We start from the raw sequence: 22,823 nt of genomic DNA, 5'->3' as shown, positions 1-22,823 counted from the left end.
TATGCATTGAAAAGGCAACGAGCCAGCCTCTGAAGAGGTCTCACAGGGCAGGGCTCAGATGCCTTTTAGAATCTCAATATCTGGAGGAGTATGTGCATTTTTTACAAATAGCTCCTTGGGGCCTGACATTCCCAAGACCATCATATGAGTAGAGAATGGAAGCAGCCAGACCAAGTCTGGAGCACAGCTGTGAAGAAACCAAAGTGTATCACCAGAACGCTTTCGTACCTGGTACTGCCTTCCTCCACAGCCTCCAGGGCTTGTGAGAAGGGGCTCAGAAGAGGTCATCTTCTTCTTCTCTGTCAGGGCTCCAGTAGGAAGGAAAGGCGTGGTCAATCAGGAGATTCATTTTCATGAATGCAGAGAAACACAAAGGAGTGAAATAAGAATAGCTAACACACTGAAATACCTACTGTGTGTTTGGCTTTGCATAACGATGCATTCAATCCTTTTATTTTTTTCAAAACCTTTTGATAACTGAAGGAGATAGGCCCAAACATTACCCTCATTTTACAGGGGAGAAAACTGAAGGACAGGCTTAATTAACTTGCTTCAGGCCCCTCAGTTAGGAAATGGCAGAGCCAGGGTGAAATGGAGTCACCGGGGTGTGGGAGGGATCCTGGGACAAGCAAGCTCTCCCCCCCATAGGGAAGCCATTTATGGAGCCCAGCAGAGGCAGACACCGGGATGTGGGGTAAACCCTTCCTCTGATGGAGAAGGGGCAGGCCAGTCCTCCTGCCTTGCAGGGAGGGTGTCCTCTGACGACCGTCTCTTCTCATCCAGGCTGGCCCTGCAGCACGGGGACGGCCATGTCGTGGATTACCTGTCCCAGCCGGTCATCGACTACATTCTCAAGAGCCAGCTGTACATCAATGCCTCGGGCTAGCAGCCACACGGCGCTGGGCTCCACTCTCCCCTCGTCCTCCACCAACACACTGGCCCCTCCAGTCTCTGTCAGCCCCTCATTTTCCTCTCTGTTGCTCCGTCTCCTCATCCTGACTGTTCTCCCCACTTGCTGACTCAACCCTCCACGGTGTGGGGGCCTGCAGAGAACCACGGCACACCCTATTCAGCAGTCATCTTTGGACAGACTTTCCTCTAGTCTCCGGGTCGGGGGTGGGTGAGGGAATAGGGTGGGAGTTGGGGGGAGTGCAGTCCTTAGAGATGTGCTGGTATCTGTCTCCCAGCATGCTCTAGAGAGCGGCTCCGGGGCCCGTCCTCCCAGCATGCTCTGGGGAGGCGGCTCTGGCTCTCGCCTTCCCAGCATGCCCTTTACCATGAAGGGCTATTTTTCTTTCTTTTCTTTTTTTCTTTCTGCTCTTGTTTTTTGGTGTGGTTTTTTGTTTGTTTGTTTGTTTGTTTGTTTGTTTTGGTTTGGTTTTTGGTTTTTGGGGGTTTTTTTTGGTTTTGTTTTGTTGTTCACTCCTCATAGAATTTGGATGAAATCCGTTTGCGTGGTTCTTTATGTTTGTAGTCTCAATGCATTCCTGTGGGGTTAACCTCCCTTTTGATCGGACACTGTAACCAGCCTCAGCGCTCAGTATGTGGGTGAGGGCCACACCCGGTAAAGAAGGTCAGGCTGCCTCCACTTTCCCAACACTCCCTCCCCCACTCACCCACTCACACCCTCCACACCCATACACCCACACACAGCAACAGTCTAGGGTCAGGACTGAGGCTTCCAGGTTCTGAAACCTGGGAGGCATATCTGGGAATAGTAGGGTTTCTCAGAAGAGTTTGAATCTGTTTCCTTTGTTTTAGAAGATCATTTTCCTGATGCTCTGGGCCTGTGATCACACGGAGCCAGTCTATCGTCATATCCTGGTGGCATTTGTACAGTTTCTCCTTTGGACTGTGACTGATGGCACAGTGGGTTCCCTGCCAGCCCAGCATTTCCAAGGAAGCTTCAGGTCACCACCTAAGCCCTTGGAGGTCATAGCTAGCTACATCCCTGCCTCCAAAAAGAATCACATATTCAAAGCCAAATCCTACCAATGCAGTCATTTCTGAAATAAAACATGCTAGGAATTCACTCAACCCTAGAGATCTTTGCTAATTGGAATTATTTTTTGCCTGTTTGGCTGGGAGATGTTTTTGTCGTGCTAGAAGTCCAGGATGGCCAAGGAGAGAGCAACTTGTTGCCCTGATGGAATTGATGGCTCTCACCTACTCTCGCTGTGCTGACATAGCTGGTGCCTGAGGTCAGTTTCTTCTGGAGACACACTACTTCGGCCTTGTTTCTTGAGCTACTCATATCTCCTGCAGAGCCCAGAAACCACACTCATCGCCTGAGGAAACGTGTCTGGCAGGGGAATGGGTTCACAGAACAGAGGTCATGGCGGGGAGGGCATCAAGAGCCACTAAATTGTTTCATTCTTTTTCTAACTTCTTACCTTGTCTGCTGCTCCTGGAAACGGTTCTGACAGACTGTTCTAGTTGTTCAGGTCTCATTCAGGCCCTGTTTCGAGAGCCAAAAGAAAATTATTCTCTTATGCTCTGTGTCTCTCATCTAGTCTCTGGCTCTGGGGTTTCTGGTTGTCTTCATGGAATGGGTCTCCAAGGAGCTGGATAATTTTATCAAAATCTAGTGACAGTTATGGTCCGGGAGGGGTGGGGTGAGATCTGACATCAGGGACACCATTCTTCAGCACACATTTCACATCTGTGACATTCTTCAATGGCCTCCAGGAAAAGGAACAGGATTCAACAGAAGAGCATGTTACAGCATCATCTAGGAGGGTGTTATTCCTCTTGGATTATGAAAATAATCTCCAGAGGAGGGAATGAAGATTCTAATCCTGGGTTTCGGTGTTTGGTTAAGGCTCATGAAATCATAAATGGAAAAAAAAAAACCCACAACTTCAGAGATTAGTTAATTCAACATTCTCCTTTAAAAGATGAGGGAGCAGAGATCCACTGGATTAAATGGCTGGCCCAAGGTTACACAGCAAGTGTAGAGCCTGGCAAAAGGATGTTGTTTCCCTGACCCTTAGGTCATCCCACCCCGTTCTCTCTGTCCCTCTAGTTCCCCCATGATATTGACCAGGTAGCATGTGGTTTCTACACTTTTCAGCCTTTGTCTGGCATCTTTCTTTTAAATTATGTCTCACCCAGGTGCTCCTATATAGGGCATTGTATATGGCAGTCCTGAGGGAAGGGAGGAAGGCCATAGCTAGGTTTCCCTTAGAAATCAAGAGATCTCAACAACTTAGAGGAAATCCCAAAAAGTGACCCACTGAATCCAAGAAAGGATTGCTTTATGGAAGGCTAAGAAAGACCTGGAATGTTCAAGATGACACCAGACAGAGAGACACAGAAGAGGCTTTTTCTGGGCAAAACGGTCCTAATCCAGGAAAAGAAAACAGGGAACTGAATTCCCTAGGGCAACATGGCATTTTTAAGGATGTGGAGTTTCTCTATGGTTAGAGTTTATTATGAGGATCTACATAAGCACATCTGAGAAAACCCAGACGTCATTTGTCTCTTTGGTGCACCCTGTTACTCTGCTGGGCTCTGTGATCAAGTCCCATTTGGCCCGCAGCCCATGATAGGGAACTGGGCTGGCTGTGTATACTCTGTGTGGGGATAGGCAGGGAAACAACAGGGGCAATAAAGATGTCTGGAATGAAATGGGGCAGATCTTATCTTGGTGGATCACAGGGATTATATTAAAATAGCTTTTCTTTAATATAAGGAAATGTGAATTTCCTTTTGGGTAGAATTGTCCATTCTCCAACCTGCCCCATTCTTCATTTGCTAGGGGGAGGTCAGGGCCCCTATCTCAGTCCAGGGCAGGACATTGTGCCTGTGATGCTGCAAAGGCTGGCACTAGAATGACTCAGAGTTTGAAGTAGTGCCCCGGGTGCCACAAGGATGACCTCTAGGCCCTGACTTCCCCCTCTGGGGTCCCACTTCTTCCTACAAAGGCCAACTCAAGGCTGGCATGGCTCAGAGATTTTGAGAAACACGTGGGGCACAATGATCATGTTAACAGAGAGGTCAGGAGCCTCATTTCCTGCCTCTCGATGAAAAACATCCCTCTTGCTCTTCTGAAAGTGGCTGAACAGGCAGGAGGGAAACCCTTTGTGCCAGTGACTCTCACCTCAAGGAGTGGCCCTCTGGGGGGTTCTGTGCTGCTACCTGGTACCTCATTCGCCACCCCCAACCCCAGGCAGTCTCTGGGGCCTTCTTGCTTTCATTTTCCTTGAATGTACATAAGAACAGGGGAGGAAAGTCTCTTACTGAAGTGCCTGAAACCCAGAGCTAGAGCTTCTAGAGACGCTATCTATTCTTCCACCTCCACTTGGCCAACTTTCCCCAGCGTTCTCTGGTCTCATGCTTCAGCTTCTCAGAAAGAAGAACTTGCTGTTCTAATTAAGTAGAAAGTGAGACTCAATAATCAAACTGCAGCAAAAGGCAGAGGATTACGAGGAGACATGACTTGTATTTTAACAGCCCAAATCTACTCTCCCCAACTGATAGAAACACACACTTTAGGGGACTAAGAGAGAGAAGCATGTTATTATATTCCATTCATCAAAAGAGTAATGCAAAAATAAATCCATAGACTATGAAAAGCTCAGGATCTCTCCCAAGGCTACTGCAGGAAGGCTGACAGGTGAGATGGGGAGGATGGAAACAGGGACTGATTTTGTAGCTCTTCCAATTAGGATACCCGAGGAATAGCACTGTGGTCCGATTCATCCAGTCTGCACCTTCCTATAGCTGCCCAGTGAACTGAATTCTTCACGTGGTTTCTTTGTTGTGTAAGTTTGGGGTGTCCTATTAGCTTGTTCCAGTTACTTAGGAATGAGTTACACTCTTTCCCTTCAGTCTAGCCCAGGGCCAGAACTCAGTTTGATCCAAACGGTCTCAAGGATTGGCGCGGGGAGGGGGAAGCTTTTTTTCTGAATCACTTTTGGTCACTGAGTCTGCCGTTTTGAGAGTAAGATTTGCTTTATGAAAATCAATTCATTAATAAAAACTACATTAAAGTTGCGACACCATTTCACAGTGAAATATTTTGAGTAAAATTTTGTTGCTAGAATAGTCACGGACAAAAGTTTTATCAGCGAAATGTTTCAATTACGTTAATAAATAAGACAACGATATTCGTATTGTGTCTTTGTCCAGAATCTTCTCTGTAAGCTGCAGAATTAATCACTTTTTTGTCATAGTCTTACTTGACAGGAGCCAACAGTTGCAAAAATGTTCTTAGAGCAGAGATTTTCTGCCCGGTTTAGCTGATGTCACATGTGTAATATGAAAGAATATACAGCCATACCCAAGGGTCATAAGCAGGGAAGGATAATTAGCAAAGTTGTGAATTATGCCTAACAGTTTTCAATTAAAAAAAAAAAATCAGATCTTAGAACCTACCTAATCTGCATTGTCTCATCTTGGTTAGCTTTGGCTCCCGAATGAAATTAGCTCTTTATAAAACAAAAATGTATTTGTAAAAACTCAGCTCAAATAACTCACTTTTGGTATAAGAGATCTTAAGACAAATCATTAAACTCTCAATTTGGGCAATGTAAATAAGCAAAAAAATGAATAATTTGTTAATTGTTCAGTTCTGCTCTATTAGTCCTTATTTCATGTGTAGTTGTAACACATATTGTGTGTTGATATAGATCTAAATGGTGATTGTCATTAGCTAGTATCAGTCGTGATTCAGAAGGTAAGATAGCAATTCCCCTTTAGGACCCTCATTTAGGGCTTAGCCACTTGTTTGTCAGATTAGTTGTGATTTTTTTAAAAAATCATTTTGGTTTTTACTATGTGTTTTGTTGTTACTGTTTACGATTGGGAATAGTTAGCTTTTGTGTGTATCCATCTGGGTTTGGTGGCACATCATAATGATGCTTGATATGCCTTGTAAATTGATTACTTGTGTTTACATTTGTTATTTTGGCCACAAACCGAAACCATTTTTTTCTGTGTCCTGAGAGTATGTAATGTTGAAAGCTTGGTTTAAAATTGGGCATAAACATTGGTTTAATTTGCTAACTTACATGAACTTATAAAAAAAATATGCACTCACTATGAACTAACATACATGTACCTACACATTTCTTCTCTTATGACCCATAAGTAAGCTTCAGAGCTTAGAATTTCTTAGGAAGTTCCATGTAGTCCATAGTGTAGTCCAAGCAAAAAAAAAAAAAAATTTAATGTCTACTTTCCAGGTGGGAAAATTGGACCATAGTGAGAATCCACAACATTTCCATGACCATGTAAAAACATTAAAAGAAGACCTAATAAACATATTCCTGGTCCTTGAGCCTCACTCCAAACAATGGACATTACTGAGTATCTTCTTACCCCTTTTTTCTGGCCTCCCAAGAGTACTGACAAGAAACCACATCCTGGGATAAGATCAGAAATACATCTGCTAAGAAGCTATAGTCTATGGGCAGCTCCATTCCTACCCACATCTCCAAACAGAAATCCCTGTGAGTCAAAGTAGATGATGATGTGTGTAATAGTCTACCAGCAGCGCAGTTAATCAGAAGACTCTCAGGAGAGAAGTACAAGAGAGTTTTCAGTACCAATTAGAAATACTGATCAGAACCAGGAATCACAGCTCCCTTAATCTGGCAGAGTCAGGACAAGACTCATAACAGAGGCTAAGTCCTGAGTAGGCTATCTCTCAGCCACACACCCCTTCTCTCTTCTTATAAACAGTTTGTCAGGTCCACAGAAATGATGGGATCATGTCTACATCAAGGGAGTCATATGAGTCACTTTTCCACTTCCCATCTCTACTCAGGAATCCTCTCCCATTCTATGACCTTCTTAATGATTCATCCCATTGAGGAATAGTTTTATAATTGTGTGTATTTTTCTTGATGTTTATTTATTCTTGAGAGAGAGAGACAGTGGGAGCAGGTTGGGGGGGGGGAGACACAGAATCTGAAGCAGGCTCCAGGCTCTGAGCTCTCAGCACAAAAGCCGGATGTGGGGCTCAAACCCACAAACCGTGAGATCGTGACCTGAGCTGAAGTCAGACACTTAACTGACTGAGCCACCCCGGTGCCCCTATAATTGCATGTATTAACTAATGGAATCCCGCAGCAAGTTCCCTGGAACATGTACTGCCAAATCTCATACTTGGCAGAGACAGATGCCAATCACTTAGCAAAGCATTCTTCCCTCTCATAGTGTAGGATTGTCACTGAGACATGGCCTCCTACCAAGGGACTCTATTTCTCAGACCCCTTGCAAGTCAGATATGGTTCTAAAACTGGGTTCTGGACCATGGAATGTGAGAGAAAGTGACTTGCATCCCCTCCAGGCCTGACACACAGAAACATTTCAGGTGTCTCCCACTTCCATGTCTTTTTCCTTTTCTACTCACTGGAATGGAAATGAGTCCCAAGGAGACCTTGCAAGTCACATGTTACAAATGGCAGGGTCCCTGGAATGACTATGTAGAGGGTCACCCTGCCCACTTGCTCCCTATCCGTTATTAGAGCAAGAAAAAAAGTCTATTGTGTTTGAGCCACATACATTTTTAGGTCGATGTGATATAGTAGTTAATCTAAGTAATACATATACATTTCCTGGGTACTAGTTGTTAGTTACAGTGAGAGATTTATAAGACATGTGATTGACTATGCCAAGACAGTATAATAAATTCACTTCTATAGAAGGTAAAGCTAAGTGATTAGACCTGTCAGAATTTGAGGGATTAATGTGGACTGGAGCAGAATCTTTTTCCTTGGCCATTTGGGTAGATGACCAATTCAGGATCTTAATTTATTAGATTTTAATTTATTAAAAAGCATGACAATATACCACAAACTATTGATTTTACCTTAATTTCATAGCCAAAGGAAGAAAGGCAAAAATATTAATTATAACCCCACTCTGCTCAGGTTGTTCCAGAAATAAGTCCTTCTTTATGCTTAGGAGACAGCACCAATTAACTCTCATAAAGTGCTCTCATGGGTGGAAATGGCAAAACAAGATGTTCAGAAAAATACAAACTCTAGGACCCACTGCTCTGTGACATTTTGGTTTCTATTGTTTTGGTTCCTCCATCTTAGGCTTAGAGTTTGACAAATTAGAAACTGACTACAGGCATCTAAGAATTGTTCTTTATTTAAAAACACATCCATGAAAAGCCAAGGAGCTATAGAGGCAAGACTGCACCAATGTCTTCCAAGCCGAGGTGGAAGTGTCTCTGGATTGTCCAGCAATTCCCAGGGGTGTCATAATGACTCAACAGTCTGTTGCAATCAGATGTGGAAAGGGGAGGAGTGATGGCTGGAATGCAAAGCAGTGTGCACAACCCAGACCCATCCCAGCTTTGCCAAACCCAAGTGCCCCCATGGGAGTGTCTTGCAACATGTTCTGTTGAGAAAGGAGGTTGCCAACCAAGGGGTTATTGCAATAAAAACTACTTGTGATGAACAAGAGTTGTAATTTTAAATATATTTTTTTTAATGTTTGTCTTCCTTACTAGACAATCAACTCTGTGAGGGCAGAGACTACGTCACCACTGTACCCCAGCCCCTGACACACAGTAGGTACTCAATAAATATATGTTGTAAGGATGGATGGATGGAGGGATGGATGGATGGAAGGATGAAGGATGGAGCCTACCCAGCTCAAGTGTGAGTAGAAACATTCTCTGCTACAGGGAGAGGGAATGAGAAAATAAAACACGTAGACACACATAATTTTTAGTGTTTGAAAAGTGGGATTGAATTAGGACTAACAAATCTTCTAGATAATTGTAGTTCTTTCAATGCTCAAGCTACATTTTTCTATCACTTTGAAACCCAAAAGTAAATACTTTCCCAGTGTTTGCTTTGCTGGTCAGAAGTGCTTTAATAAAAAAGTAGTCTCTAAGTTGCCATGGCGTCACTGGAGAAAGGATGGCACTTCTAGGCCCCAGAAGAAACTGAAGGTGGCAGGACCCAAACAGGCACCATTGCTCCAAATGGACCAGCCTTACAGCCTCTCACTCCACCACTGCTCATTTCTTCCAGCTTGAAAGTGGACGACACGTTGACAAACTGGGTGGTAAGTGGGAGGAACTCTGGTCAATGAGAAGCTTGTAGTTGGACACTACAAGGTAATAGTATTTCACTGGCCACAGTGTGACTGGACTTCACTCTCTGTTCAGACATTAGGAAGAACTGTATGGGTGGGCAAAGTAAAAATATTTCTCCTTTGGTCATATTATTCAAAGAATAAGCTGACTATAGCCCAGCAGCATACTCCATACTCCATACACTGTCCATACTCCAGGACTCAGTGTGTGACTATCCCAAGGCAAACACCTGCCCATGCAGCTTGCCCTTCCATCCAGTCTACCCTTTGGGGTCCAGGCCCTTGACCAGTCTCACACCCAGTGCTATTTGCCTCACTGCCCAGCATCAGGAAGCAAGTAGTGTCACACTGGTGCGATAAGACATTTATCTGGCCAAGGTCTCAGGGATGGGATCAGGTTCAGTTGACCTGAGCATGCCCATTCAACATGCTCAAGTGTCTCCATCCCACCCCAACCACACGAGATGGCTCCTGAGGTCTGTATCCCAAGAACCTCAGCTGAGAAATCTCTATGGCAGATTCACTGTTGCTCAAGAGCCTGTGTATTATAGCAGCCTGGCGGCAGGTTGTCCCTGATGTTCTCCAGGTTCTTCACATCAGCCAGAATCCCGTCGATGCTCGTCTCTAGCAAACGAAGATGGCGCTGCTGCCGACGTGCTCGATCTTCCAGCTCTGACACCAAGGGCCGCAGCTGGCTGTTGATCTGAGTCTTGGCTCGGAAGAGTTTCTGCTCCAGTAAGATCAGTCCCTCTTCATCCACACTGCCAGGCTGGTCTATTTCAGGGAATGAGAAAGGAGTTAATATAGAAGAGCTGTGATTAGATCTCCTTGAACACACAAGGGCCTTCTACACCCTTAACTAAAACCTGTTTCCACCTGCCCAGAGAAAATGGTATGCCATGCCTTTAAAAGGCTTATTTCACATTGGGAATAATATAGAAAATATTCTGAGAGCTCTAGCCTAGTTACTAGTTATGAACAGCCCAGTTCAAGCCTCTGAACTCTATAGTTAAGCAATATGAAGCTTGGATTTCTTTCACTTTAGGGCCAAGTTCACGCTCTGAAAAGACGAAGGCTGAAGGCCATAGGAGACTGAGTACTGTCCAAGGTGTCTGCCCAACACGGCTCACCCTAGGATCAGAATCAACTCCAAATTATGTTTACTGAACTATCCTTGGGAAATATCTTGCTGTTTTCCATTAGAAGACCTTTAGAAACTGGCTGGGTTTGGGGTTTAAAGAGGCCAAGGTATGCTTTGACATTTCGGGGATAGATTCCAGCTGTTAGGAGGTGATGTAAGCTATCATTCTAGCCTGAAACAGTGGGAATCTGGCTAGTTATTCGTTTATTTCCAATATTAAATGTAGTCATATTTGTTGAGGTATGTTTCACCCATAAATAATCTAAAACTAATGTCAGCAGGAAGGGCACCTGGCCAAACCTATTTAATGTGGAAAGGGTTTGAGTGGCCTTTGGTCAATTCAAACTCAAGGTCAGGTTGCCTCACATATCTGAGCCGTGGTGTGAGCATTTGACTGCCTGAGTTTATTACACCTAGAGATTAAGCTGTTACTGTTCCCGGACTCCAGAGAGTAAACAGGAGAAACAATACCCTAACAAAAATGTATATCTGGTAGATCAGACCTTCAACTCAGAGCAGGGGAGAATTCCAGAATTCTGGGTTCTATGACATGCTGGGAAAGTTAAATAAGCTTGGGAACAAAATAACCATGTCCTTGGAGAGGCAGGATGATCTGCTCAAAAAGGGCAGGAGCCTTGGAATCAAAGAGTCCTCAGTTCAGATCCCACCTCCACAGTTTACTATGTGATCTGTGAGACTTATCAACCTCTCTGAGCCTCAGTTTATTCCTCTGTGAAATAAAATAATAAAAATAATAAAACCTGCCTCACAGGACCTCAAAAAGGCTTAAATGACCAGAGAACACCTGGCATGGTGCCTGGCACCTGGTAAAACGCTCTCATTTTCTCTTGAAGGGCCCTGTTTGTTGCATTACCTTTTTCAGGACACTAAACAAAGCTGCTTGTATCTCCACTGGGGAACTGGGTTTTGTGTTTTTTTCACCCTCAGAGGGTATTTACTCTTTGGAGCTAATGGGACTACAAAGCAGACTCATTAGTATAACAACACAGGCAACATTGATCTGCCAGGGTGAGGATGGTACTCCACAGAAAAATCAGATTTTAGAGTTGTCCTACCGAATTGAAAAGGTAAAACCAAACCTTTCCCTGAATGTGGCTGGAATCCATGATCAAATCCCTCGTCCCCTATCTGCTGCAGCCCCTGACAAATCAGGCCAAATGAGGGTTCGATATCAGGGGGAGGGATACTGTGGGCAAATCTGAATTGTTGCCAAACTGTGCCATTAAATCTATTTTATCCGAAAATTTTGCAGTATCTCTTGTCCCTACTATCTTTACATTTCTTCCGGGCTATCAATCAGGCAGGTCAAGTTCCCGCTTATATCAAGGTATAACTGTGGGTTGGGAGGGACAAACAGTAGAATCAGCAAGTGACTCTTGACTTCACAGTCTGGGAGAATCTCCCCCACTCACTACTACTACCACTATTGTATCAGAGTTCAGGCTTGGCCACCTCCCTCCTCAACTCCTTCCACCATTTCCAAAATGGTCTCACTCTGCCTTTTGTCTAACCCACCTCCAAGCTCTCCTCCACTCACTCCTGCACTCCACTTAGTGATCTTTCTGAAATATACAGTGATGATGTTATTACTCTGCTTTAAAGTGTCCACTAGCTGCTCAGGATGAAGGCCAGAACCCTTAGCAGGACTGTCAAACTGTCCAGTCTTCTCTTTAGCTGTGAAGGTTGAATATACTGCCTCCACAATTTACTATGTGATCTGAGGGACATGATTAACCTCTCTGAGCCTCAATACACCTTCTCTAAAGACACCCAGATCTTTGACCTACAGACTTTCACCTCCAAGGGCAATAGGTACTCAATGACCCATCTTATAGACGTTAAAATAGAGTCCAGAAGATGTAAAGTCATGTAAAGCCCAAAGTCTCTGGGTGTGGAAACAAAGCAAATACCCTTTAAGGGTATCAGACTTCCATTCATCAGGGCTAGGTCTAGCTAATTTTCTGGGCAAAGCCCTGAAGCATGGGACTGGAAGATTGTGGATACTCCACATACCCATTAGATCTAAGATGCTGTCCAACGTGTTGAGGGTGTCTTGGATCGTAGCTCCAGCATTCTTGGCTCTGTTATCAACTCTTTGGGCTTCTGTAATTACCTGGAGAAAAAGAAATACAAACCAGTATTGAAAGGGTGTCTCTCACATTAGCAAGTTTAAAGGGATCTCCCATGGAAAACGATGGAAACTGACCATCTGTACTGTGTCCATATCCAGGTCAAATTCTTGCTCCTTCCTTGCCAGCTCTCCTTCCACTTCCCTCATCTCGCTCTTCAGAATGGCTAGTCCCTTCTCCATGGCCAAGGCTCCATCTGCTGTCACGTTGGCTTCCAAGTTCAGACTCCCTATCTCCTGGGAGAAGAAAGGGAGCCAGGGACGGGAGGAGATATAGGGGTGAGGCACAAAAACATCCCAGAAACAAATACGGAAAAAACACAGCTGCAGCCAGGCCCTGATGGAGTGAGTTGGATGAACAAGGGGACAGTCAGACTTGCAGACACACCCTTTCCCAAGCTCTGCTTGAAACAAGTTACTTTGAGGGTCTGGCTGTAGGTCCTAGGAGGGTCAGAAGTGAAACACTGGTTCCCTGTCAAGTCAATGTTCACCAAAAAGTGAACGCAATAAAAAACTATTTGGGAAAACTCAGAGGGTGAGAAATTCACATCATTTCCTGTCATAGTTCTTTGCTGCCACAGACTTTTGAGTGATTTTACCAGGATCCCTGAGACAGTTGAGTTTGAGGTGCAGAGAATGAATGGGCTACAGCTGTGCTTTTGTTTCTATTAGAACAAAGTTCATCAGTACCTTTATCAATAAGCTGTTAAGCATCAAATTGCAGTTATCTGTGTGCTAGAAGCTATATAAAGAGAGGCACATGAAACTGGTCTCTCCCCTCAAGGGACTTATAATTAGAAATTATTCTTGCAAATTACCAAGTGGTCAAATAGTCCAGATACTAAAAGTTCCCTTTGGGCTTTCTAGAGCTGCAGAAGCTTTTTAGAAGTCATGCTTAAATGAGACATAAGAAGCTCTCTTCCAGCCGAGAAAGCAAAGCTCCTACGATAGCATTTAACATGTGGGTTGTGGTGTAACTAGTCTGTCTCTCCCCATTGCACCAAGTGCTCCTTGAAGAGAAGGACTGGCTCTTTCTCATCTCCATATCCCCAGCACCAAGCACAGTGCTGGTACATTGTGGGAGGGGGGAAAAAAAGGATATGTGGTGCTTAGACACAGAAAATAGAGATAAGGGATGCAGAACTCCAGAATTTCATAATCTTGAATCAAACATCGATGATAGTTGTTGAACTGTCATCCAGTGGGGTTGAACTGTGTCCTCCAAAAAGATATGTTGGTGTCCTGACCCCCAGTATCTCAGAATGTGACCTGATTTGGAAATAGGGTTGTTGCAGATTCAATGACTTAAGATTGATTTCTGACTTCTAGCCTCCAGAATGGTGAGAGAATAAATTTCAGTTATTTTAAGCCACCTAGTCTGTGGTACTTCATATAGCAGCTCTAGGAAGCTAATACAATAGTTGATAAAAGTATATATACATATATCTTGGATGGCTCTGCTCATGGTATTCTCCAAAATGGGAGCTGCAAATGAAGCCTGCAGCTTTCAGAGACAGCCTTGTGAATCAATCAACAAAAAGGGGCACCTGTGGGGAGACAGGTTCTACTTACATAAACGGGTTAGAAGAAAGCTTAGGGCGGAAAGCCACTGCCACGTGGCGAAAATGCCCGAGGTTAGCCAGCGAGGTATTGTAATGGGATCACAAGTAACTTGTTATATCACCTGCAGGAAATTACCTTCCAACTGATGCCAATATACTGATGTATCTCGATCACAAACACCACTTACCCCCCCACCCCCGGCCGACCCTTTGCTTCCTACACCCACAAGTTAATGATTACTGTTTGATTGTTTTTCCTCATTCACACGTGTCAGGTGTTGTTTTCTTCACGTTCACCACGTGGGTAGTATCTCGGGAGCTCCATAAATATGGAGACAGAAGCCCTGTGCGGGTCTCTTGCCTCCTCCCAGGCGTTAGTTTCTCTCATGTCCAATTCTGCCTTTGTTCTCTTGCAGCTAGGGAGCACTCCAGATTCTTAGTCTGTGATAGGTACCTGTGTGGATCTGGGGCTGCTATAGGCCCCAATGGGACTTTAAGTTGTAGGGATCAAAAGTGAGCCTGCTGCGCGCTCTCGCTCTCGCTCTATCTCTCTGGCTTCCTACGCCGCTCTTGCGTTTGGGACTTCTAATGCCAGCCTACGCTTCGACTTCAGTTTACCTGTTCTATCTTGTCCGTGATCTCCAGGGCCTCCCTGGCTGCGGTCTTTGCCCTCTGGGCATCGGCAGCAGCACCGCCCAGGGCTGCTTCTGCCTGTTTAGTCTTGTCACTAGCGCTTGCAACCTTCTGGCTGATATACGAGAGTCTCTTCATGGCCTCTTCGGCTTCTGCTTTTCTGTCTTCAACCTGCAAGTCAAACTCTGAAAGGCAAGAAAATATTGCCGTGAAGATAAAAAGTGACTTCTAGGGGCACCTGGGTGGCTCAGTGGGTTGAGTGTCCGACCTCGGCTCAGGTCATGGTCTCACAGTTCGTGAGTTTTAGCCCCGAGGCAGGCTCTGGGCTGACAGCTCAGAGCCTGGAGCCCGCTTCGGATTCTGTGTCTACCTCTCTCTCTATCCCTCCCCTGCTTGCACTCTAAGAACTCAAAACCTCAAAAAGTGCTTTTAATGGCTCATAAAGCTTACAAATGAAGGTGAATGGGGCTAAAGTTTTCATGAAAAATTCTAGGAAGAGTGTTATTACTGCCTGGGGGCAAAAGCAGGGGAAGTTGTGGCTCCTTATCCAGCAGAAAGTATCTTAAAGGACCCACTGAAAGAGCCATAATCAAGTTCTTAGAAAAGCTGACAATCAGCCTGTACTTGGTCCCCACCACTGCAAGAGTATTAAGACCCTAAAGTAGGTAAAAAACAGAATCTTTAACACTTATTTTTGAGAGCGAGCACTCAAGCATGAGTGGAGGAGGGGCAGAAAGGGAGACAAGGATCCAAAGAGGGCTCTGAGCTCAAGCAGAGAGCCTGACGTGGGGCTCGAACCCACAAACTGAGATCATGACCTGGGCTCAAGTCAGATGTTTGAGCCATGCAGGCACCTAGAAAGCAGGTGGAATCTTTGAAGCCCAAAGTTTCAAGCCAGAGCCTTAAACCTAAGCTACCAATGAGGATAGTTGGAGGCTGGATAGAGGGAGTAGAGGCTCTTTCTGTGAGGAAAATCCCAAGACTCTAGGAATGTTTTCTCTTTTTGTAAGTTAGTAAAGAAACCTGAAATCCTAAAACCTCTACAAGGCACAAACACAAATTTCCTGGGATCTAGATGTTGTGACAAAGCTTGCTCTATCACCACAAAACAACCACGTTGATTCTACACTTAAAAAAAAAAAAACCTTTAATGTTTATTTTTGAGAAAGCACCAGCTAGGGAGGGGCAGAGTGGGAGGAAGACAGAATCCAAAGCAGGCTCCAGGCTCTGAGCTGTCACCAAAAGCCCAAGGCGGGTCTCAAACCCACAGTGAGATCATGATCCTAGCTGAAGTCGGACCCTTAAGCCACCCAGGTGCCCCTAATGCTGAGCCATCCAGGTGCCGTTAATACTACATTGGAACCAGCCAGGCTACGAAAGAAAAGGAAAAATCTCTGTGGTAGTAGGATGCTGGATCTGTGAAAGGACCTTAGAGATCACTTAATTCAACCTTTTATCTTTAAAAGAGAAGACCTTAGGGTCTGCAAAGGCTGTGACTTTGCCTACAGTCAGCACCGAGCAGTCAGCCCAGCAAAATTCAGAACTCAAGCCTTCGGACATCAAGCTAAATTCTTTCTGCTACATCCAATATTAATACTTTCTAAGAAAGATGTTTATTAAATGTGTTAATATCTCAATGTATCTATCATTTAGAGAGCCACATATGGATTCAAGATAAAGTCATGGTTCTACCTTTAATCTAGTCAAGTGACCTGACCCATGAGATACTTACCTCTGAGATTCTTCAAGATGTTCTCAACTTCATAAAAAGTGGAATTGCCCATACTTAGTGCTTCTTGGGCTCTGCTTTTAGCGAGGTTGGCACGGGAAAGCAGCTGATCTGATTTCTGTAAAGAGGCAGAATAAGATTACAGTAAACATAACCTACACTGAGGAAGAGTATTCCTGGCAGAACAGCAGAATCACCCGGGTACACTTCATGACGACAGAGTGCTGCGATTCACCAGGAAGTCTTAGGGGTGTTGTTGCAAAGCCCTCCACAATCTGGGACAGAGCGAGCTTTATAACCTAACGACAGATCCCATATAGAGAACAGTCACAAACTCTAGTCTACCATCAAGGACAAGTACAGTTTTGCAAGTCATAATCTTATACTCTGGATACTTCCTAAAGCCAAGCTAGTAGAACAAGCTGGACCAAAATTGAACTCCGGCCTGAGTCCAATTCCTAGGTTTGAGGGCTGATCCAGTGGGTGGAAATGAATTCTATCAAGTTGTCTGTTACTCCATCTATAAGATACCATGACCTTCAGAGTTTTCTGTGGTTCCTCTTGCCATACTTATTCTCTTAGTAGGCATCCATTACCTGGTTGTTGAATGAATTAAAAGGATACCTGTCTCCCATTCTTTCCGTTCTGTAAGAGCTGCTGGGTTTCTTCTTCCCAGTTTCCCAGATTGCTTTGCATGTGCTTGAACTCCTCCATACGTCTAGTCACCAGGCCTGAGAGAGAATCTGCTTTTTGTCTGATCCTTTTTGCTTCTACCTATAAGCCCAAAGAAATGGAGTCTGACTTTCGGCCTATCAGTCACCACACCAGCCTTCTTAGGAGCTGGCATCATTGTTTGAGAATAACTGCAAAATCTAACAGAAACGAAGCAATATATCTAATGATAGCAGCATCAGACAAGTTTTGTCTCTTAAAATTTACATGTTTACATATGCATGAAAATGTTGTAGGAATCATGGTGAGTGCTTTTTGCATAGGTAGAAAGCTGAATCTTTATGTGACAGTTAAAGGAATTGATGACAGAAACAACGTAAAACTTCTGAGAAGAACAAAAGGCTTCTGAATGGCAGTACATAGAGATGTACTATGGTTTGGACCCAAATGTAAAGACCAAGCTTTATCCATGGTAACTTCCCACAGGTTTCAGTAGTCCCCAAAACAAAGGAAGAGACCTAAAATTCTTATCAGCCAGCAGCTTCAGGATGTGGGCTAAGGCTTTTTCAGAGGCAGACTAGGGTTTAAGAACAAGGAAATAGTTAAGAAAATAAATACACTCCCTAATACAATGCAAGAAAGGTCCATATGGAGGGAAAGCTGAATGATTTGAGATTATGGAACCCCAAAAGAAGCAAGCACTATGGCCCTCTTGTCCACCAAGCACATCAGTACATGCCCTCACCTGAAATGACTGATCACTGACTCCCTGAAGCTGAGACACGGAATTGAGAAGGCGAAGGCTATGCTGATAAGACCTGTCTGCCTCAATGTCAGCTTGAGTGGCCTCCCCGGACAGCTGCTGGGCCAGGGACTTGGTTTTCTCCAACCTGCAGGGTGGGGAGAAAGGACTTTGAGGAATCCCTTATTAAAAGCAAACATTCATCCTGTCGTGTAAAAAAGTATGGACGTTGGAGTTACCGGAAGAACCAAATGAGGTTATGTGCCAGATGTGTCCCTCTCCATGATCTAAACATAAACCTTGAAGTTTATACAGATTAAATCAGAATTCACCCGAGTTTCCCACTCGTTGATAACATTTCTACATTCCATGCCACCAGATGGGTTTACTCACATCCTTCAACCACAACTTCCCGCAAGTACTGCAGTCTCTCAAAACACAAATTTTACTTAATCACCCTTTTCTTCCAGCCGTAAAGGCATGTCCTTTCCCCCAAATCAACACACTCCCCTTGTCCTTTAGCATTGTTTGCTAACGAAACATGATGTGCCCCTCACACGTGGTTTGCACCACACCACAGAAGGATGCAGATTATCTTGACCCGTGTGAGGACCCGTTGAAACCTACTTTCCCATAAGGCCTTGCACCGCAGAGCCCTCCAGGCTGCCCCTTCCACCTCCTTCCCGCTGAGCCTTGCGTGCCAGCGACAGCGCTTGTTTGGAGTAGTCCTCGGTTTCCCTCACCAGCCGCTCCATGTTACCGGCTGACGCAGCATGGCTGAAAGGATTGAAAACAAAGAATCTGAGTTTTCATAGCACAGGGCCTCCTTCAGGTGTTCTACTTGAATGAAGGGAGAGGAGTAAAGGAGCTAGTTTGGCTAGAAACGCCAGACGTCATCGATCCAGGTTAGTCGGAATGAGGGGATCTGAAGGTGTTCTGGAGATGGAGCCCACATCTTAGACCGTGGCTGCTGATCTTTTCCGTTCATGGTGGAACCAGGGGGAGCGGGGCGTGGAGACGGGTGCGAGCAGTCCGGGGCGGGGGGGGGGGGGGGGGGGGGGGGGGTAAAAAAAACCCCGGGGTTAGACGGGGGCGCGCCCGGACGGGCGGATAAAACCCTGCGTTTATAAGCTGTTCTGTGCCGCAAGAAACGCCTAGGTCTGATTTCATCCAGAACCCACACCCCCGTACTCTTGCTGCCACTCGACATTGGACCCTCCTCCAGAAGGGGGCAGAGCCTGTCCGTAAAAGTCCCCCACAGGCTTAGAAAGTGGTTTTAAAAGAGGAGAAACAAACTCGAGGCAGCTCATGCTACAGAAACACAAATCGGCCCCCTTCACTGGCTAAATTCCATCTGGATTGACTGAGCCTTGCCACCCTGCTGAGCACTCTTGCTAAGAGCAAACCACTTCACCAGGGTGGTAGGATTTAGTCGGGCTAGGACTAGGGAGCCGCCCGGTACCACTGGGGCCCTGCAGAGCCGGTTTTTGGGAGGAGGCTCCCCGTCTACAGCCCTGGCCCCCACAGGCTAGTGAACAACTCGTTGCTACTTGTTCCCAGGCTCGAGGTGGGAGCCTGGGAGTCCCTCAAAGCTGCAGAGCGTTCTCTTCCAAAGGCTGATTTCATTTCACGGACCAAAAAAAAAATCCCCTCTGACACACACACCAAAGCCATACTGTGAGTCAGAAAAATCTGTGGTAAAAAACACCTCCACCCGCAACACTTGCCAAACGACCGTGGCCCAGTGGCCACCTACATACACTAAAAGCCAAGAGGTTTAAAAAAAAAATGGCCCCAAGGCAAGGAAATGGCTGCACAGGAGGCTGGAGGCATCGAATATGTCGCTTAGGTCCTGAGGATTCTACAGTCTTTATAAGGCTTTTTATTAATGTTTGTTTTTGAGAGAGAGTGATAGAGGAGCAGAGAGAGGAGACAGAATCCAAAGCAGGGTCTAGGCTTTGAGCAATCAGCACAGAGCCCGACACGGGCTCAAACTCCCAAACCACAAGATCGTGACCCGAGTGGAAGATGCTTAACCGACTGAGCCACCAGGTGCCCCCTGAGGATTCTACAGTCTTGCTCGAGTCTGGCCTTGCAGAGGCAGCCTGAAGCAGGGGGTCTGCTCACCTGTCTGCCAATCTTGTGGCCTCCTGAGCCAGGCTTTGAAAACCATTTGGCCCCACGTAGTGCTCTGAGGGAGGAATGTTCTGAAAAAAGGAGACTTGGTTAAGACTTTGCACTCGGCCCTGAAACCTAAGCGGGTTTATGCATCTGTCCTGTTAGAACTTGTTATTAGCCACACAACATTCTACACCCTGATGTCAGGAGTCCCTAGTCACCATAATTATTACACTAAAAATAAGAATAAAGTAGAAATCCAAGACCAAAAAACCCTGTATACAGATACTGATGCATGTAAAAATATATTCATGTTAATATGTATTTTCATATGTATTTAAGGTCAATAGACTATATACCAAGTTTCAGTGGTGGTTATTAATGGCATCAGAGGATTATTTTCTATTTTCTACAAAATATTTTTGTAATGAAAAAAATCAATATGGATTTTCTAAATCCTTTCCTCAGCATATGATGGTCTTGCAATCTCCTTTATTCATCTTTCACCCACTTATTGTCACCATTGTCTTCTGCATGGAGAGGAGAGGGCTCATTCAAATCTCTCCCTCCTACCACCCTAAAAACTACAGCATTAAGAAAATCATACTGGCAACACTCGCCCCCACCCCCCCTTTTCAGAATCCTGTCTTCAGAGATTCCTTCCTTCCTTCCCACCTTTCCTCTTTATTCATTCATGCAGCAAACATTTATCACAGCCACACACTATGCTGTGGGCTGGTAATGCAAATATGAACAAAACTAAATCCTGCCCGCTGGCAGCTTAGGTGTGCAGTGAGAAGGGAGAAGAGAGCCAACAAGAGGGGTACGGTTAGTGAGAAACGAGCTAGGAAGAACACAAATGCAGTAAAACTGGGAATTCCAAGAAGCCAAACAACACGAATAGTTGTGCCTGTTTCCAGAAAAAGTCCAGCTACCTGCCAGGCGGACCTAAAAATGGGAGAGACGGAAAGTCTGCAGGGGGGTCTCCCGATAGAGTGGGGATCTTCAGTACCCTATCCCAGCAACACCTACAGTGTTTCTCAGGGAGGCCTCGCTTTCCTCCAGGCTCAGGCGCGTCTGCGTGACCAGCCTGTGAGTATCTTGAACTCGGTTCTGATACTGACTGCCCAGGGCCCGAATTCTTTCCACGGCCCTCTTGAGGTCATCCAGGCGGCTCAGGTAGCTTTTCTCTTCACTCCTTGCCTTGGCCAGCTGGAGATTGAGAGATCTAATAGCACCTGGTACAGTAAGGAAAAGAAGGATGAGAACTTTCACAATCAGCACAGGGTAATCCAACGTGGAGGGTTGAAAAAGTTACTTTGACTAGCTTAGGGCAAAATGGTAAAAACCCAGTAAATGAATGAATGCACGGAACTGCTTTCATTGCCATCATTCAGGTCTCGGGAGAGTCCAGGATAGTCCTCCTCTCTGCAAGTGCTGGGCAGAGACACCTGCTCAACTGATACCCACAGGAGATTATGGAAATCGGCCTTCATCACCTTCTGAAATCTGGGCTTCTCTCAGAATGTCCTGAAGGGTCTGCTCAGCTTGCCGCATCCTGCCTTCCAGCTCCGTGCTGGGCACTGCTCCACCACCACTCTGAGCCCTTGAAACCAGGGCCTCCAGGCTCTGGAGCTGCTGCCTAAACTGGTCCATCTGAAACCACATAGGAAAGAAGATCAGAACAGAAGGTGGAGATCACAGTCCAATACCAGGTACTCGGGGGGGATAATAGTTAAAAGCCCAGAAATGCTTGGCAGGTCATGGTAGTAGTTAGACTAGAGCCTAGACTCTAAGTTTGAATCCTGGCCCCCCTATTTATTAGCTGTGAATGTGACCTCAGGCAAGTCACTTTTATCCATTAAATGAGGATAATAAAATATCTCCTAGTTATTTGGGCTAAGTTAGTACCTGTATAGGGCTTAGAACAGTGTCTGGAACAAAAAAGTGCTATAGAGGGCAGGTAAAACTGATAAATTAAAAAAAAAGTTGAATTTGTTCTAATCTTCAGGGTTTGGGCCTTCTCTGCCTCCGCCCTTCACCCTAGGAAATAGTAACTAATAATTAACATCCATGTCCTTCTCTGGAATGTGAAAGAAATTTCTGGAGGCCATTCTTTGAACAGTCTTGACACCTTCTAGACTCCATGGATCTTCTATATATTTTTGTTTTGCAAAGGACCTCTCTTACAAATCCAACTAGAAAGTGGTATAAGTGGAAAGAGTACTGAATTCACAGGGAATTCAGGGTGGGATTCTTGGCTCCACTTGGCCATGTGACTGAAAAGTCGCAGATGTCCTGAGACTTGCTCAGTGAAAACGGATGTCAGAATACGTTCTCTTGCAAATTCACAAAGTTATCAAGTGTACCAAATGAGACAGTATCTGCAAAAGGGTACTTTTGAAAAGTCTATTTAAGAGCATCTGAAACCTATTACTACATTTTAACATAGCAATTCTTAAAGCAACAAATAGTAATCCCCACCCTCATCCCCAGGAGGCTAGGAGGGTCCTAGATTTGTGACAGACCCACCCAGTAGACACTTAGACTGTCCTTATGGGGGTGAGAGTTGGGTAACATGCACACCTGAATCTTCACTTGATTATAGCAAGCTGGGCAGCTGGTTAATGCTGCATGCTCACAGGTGAGGCCACCATACCCTGGCTTGCAAACACAGCTGCCATCACTTCGGCACTCCCCAGGCTCTGAGCCCATTGGGTTGCAGTTGCAAGCTAGAGAGAAAAGACAAAGCATTCATATCAAGCTAATTCTAGAAACTGGAGTTATAGCAAAGGTAAAAGGATCAAGTCACCAATGGCAAAGAATCCTTCTTTGCCCTTGTCAGTTCACACTGTGCTAGATTCCTCTCTTGCCTGGGACTCCAACTGCATTTCCAATATAGATAGAGCTTGGGAATCATCTAGTAAGTTTGGTGAACGTGTGGATAAAGAGGGACTACAACAGTGCATCCTTTCTGGTGGTGCTTTTTTCCTCCCGTTAAGTTGTAAAGCTGT

The 22,823-nt window shown here is 45.1% G+C and overlaps 2 protein-coding genes across 4 annotated transcripts in view; one reads left to right on the top strand and one right to left on the bottom strand.

Moving 5' to 3' along the window:
• The window catches only part of NMNAT2 (nicotinamide nucleotide adenylyltransferase 2), a 149,315-nt gene extending 143,146 nt beyond the window's left edge, over positions 1 to 6,169 (top strand). For both annotated transcript variants that reach the window (XM_040446549.1, XM_040446550.1), the window contains exon 11: positions 784 to 6,169. In XM_040446549.1, the coding sequence (XP_040302483.1) occupies positions 784 to 886 (103 nt within the window). In that variant the 3' untranslated portion in view covers positions 887 to 6,169. The remainder of the gene's footprint in view (positions 1 to 783) is intronic.
• A 1,919-nt stretch (positions 6,170 to 8,088) lies between these two features.
• LAMC2 (laminin subunit gamma 2) overlaps positions 8,089 to 22,823 on the bottom strand; it is a 58,094-nt gene continuing 43,359 nt past the window's right edge. For both annotated transcript variants that reach the window (XM_040446548.1, XM_040446547.1), the window contains exons 13-24: positions 22,396 to 22,541; positions 21,309 to 21,465; positions 20,842 to 21,047; positions 19,819 to 19,898; positions 18,319 to 18,468; positions 17,695 to 17,839; positions 16,902 to 17,051; positions 16,281 to 16,395; positions 14,534 to 14,733; positions 12,432 to 12,590; positions 12,239 to 12,338; positions 8,089 to 9,837 (exon numbers count right to left, since the gene is read on the bottom strand). In XM_040446548.1, the coding sequence (XP_040302482.1) occupies positions 9,584 to 9,837; positions 12,239 to 12,338; positions 12,432 to 12,590; positions 14,534 to 14,733; positions 16,281 to 16,395; positions 16,902 to 17,051; positions 17,695 to 17,839; positions 18,319 to 18,468; positions 19,819 to 19,898; positions 20,842 to 21,047; positions 21,309 to 21,465; positions 22,396 to 22,541 (1,862 nt within the window). In that variant the 3' untranslated portion in view covers positions 8,089 to 9,583. The remainder of the gene's footprint in view (positions 9,838 to 12,238; positions 12,339 to 12,431; positions 12,591 to 14,533; positions 14,734 to 16,280; positions 16,396 to 16,901; positions 17,052 to 17,694; positions 17,840 to 18,318; positions 18,469 to 19,818; positions 19,899 to 20,841; positions 21,048 to 21,308; positions 21,466 to 22,395; positions 22,542 to 22,823) is intronic.

Source organism: Herpailurus yagouaroundi, unplaced genomic scaffold (genome assembly GCF_014898765.1).
Source record: "Herpailurus yagouaroundi ecotype Mexico unplaced genomic scaffold, PumYag 195, whole genome shotgun sequence".
Lineage (NCBI taxonomy): Eukaryota > Metazoa > Chordata > Mammalia > Carnivora > Felidae > Herpailurus > Herpailurus yagouaroundi.
The sequence above is the reverse complement of the archived record's forward strand: the minus strand, read 5'-3'. Positions and strand labels throughout refer to the sequence as shown.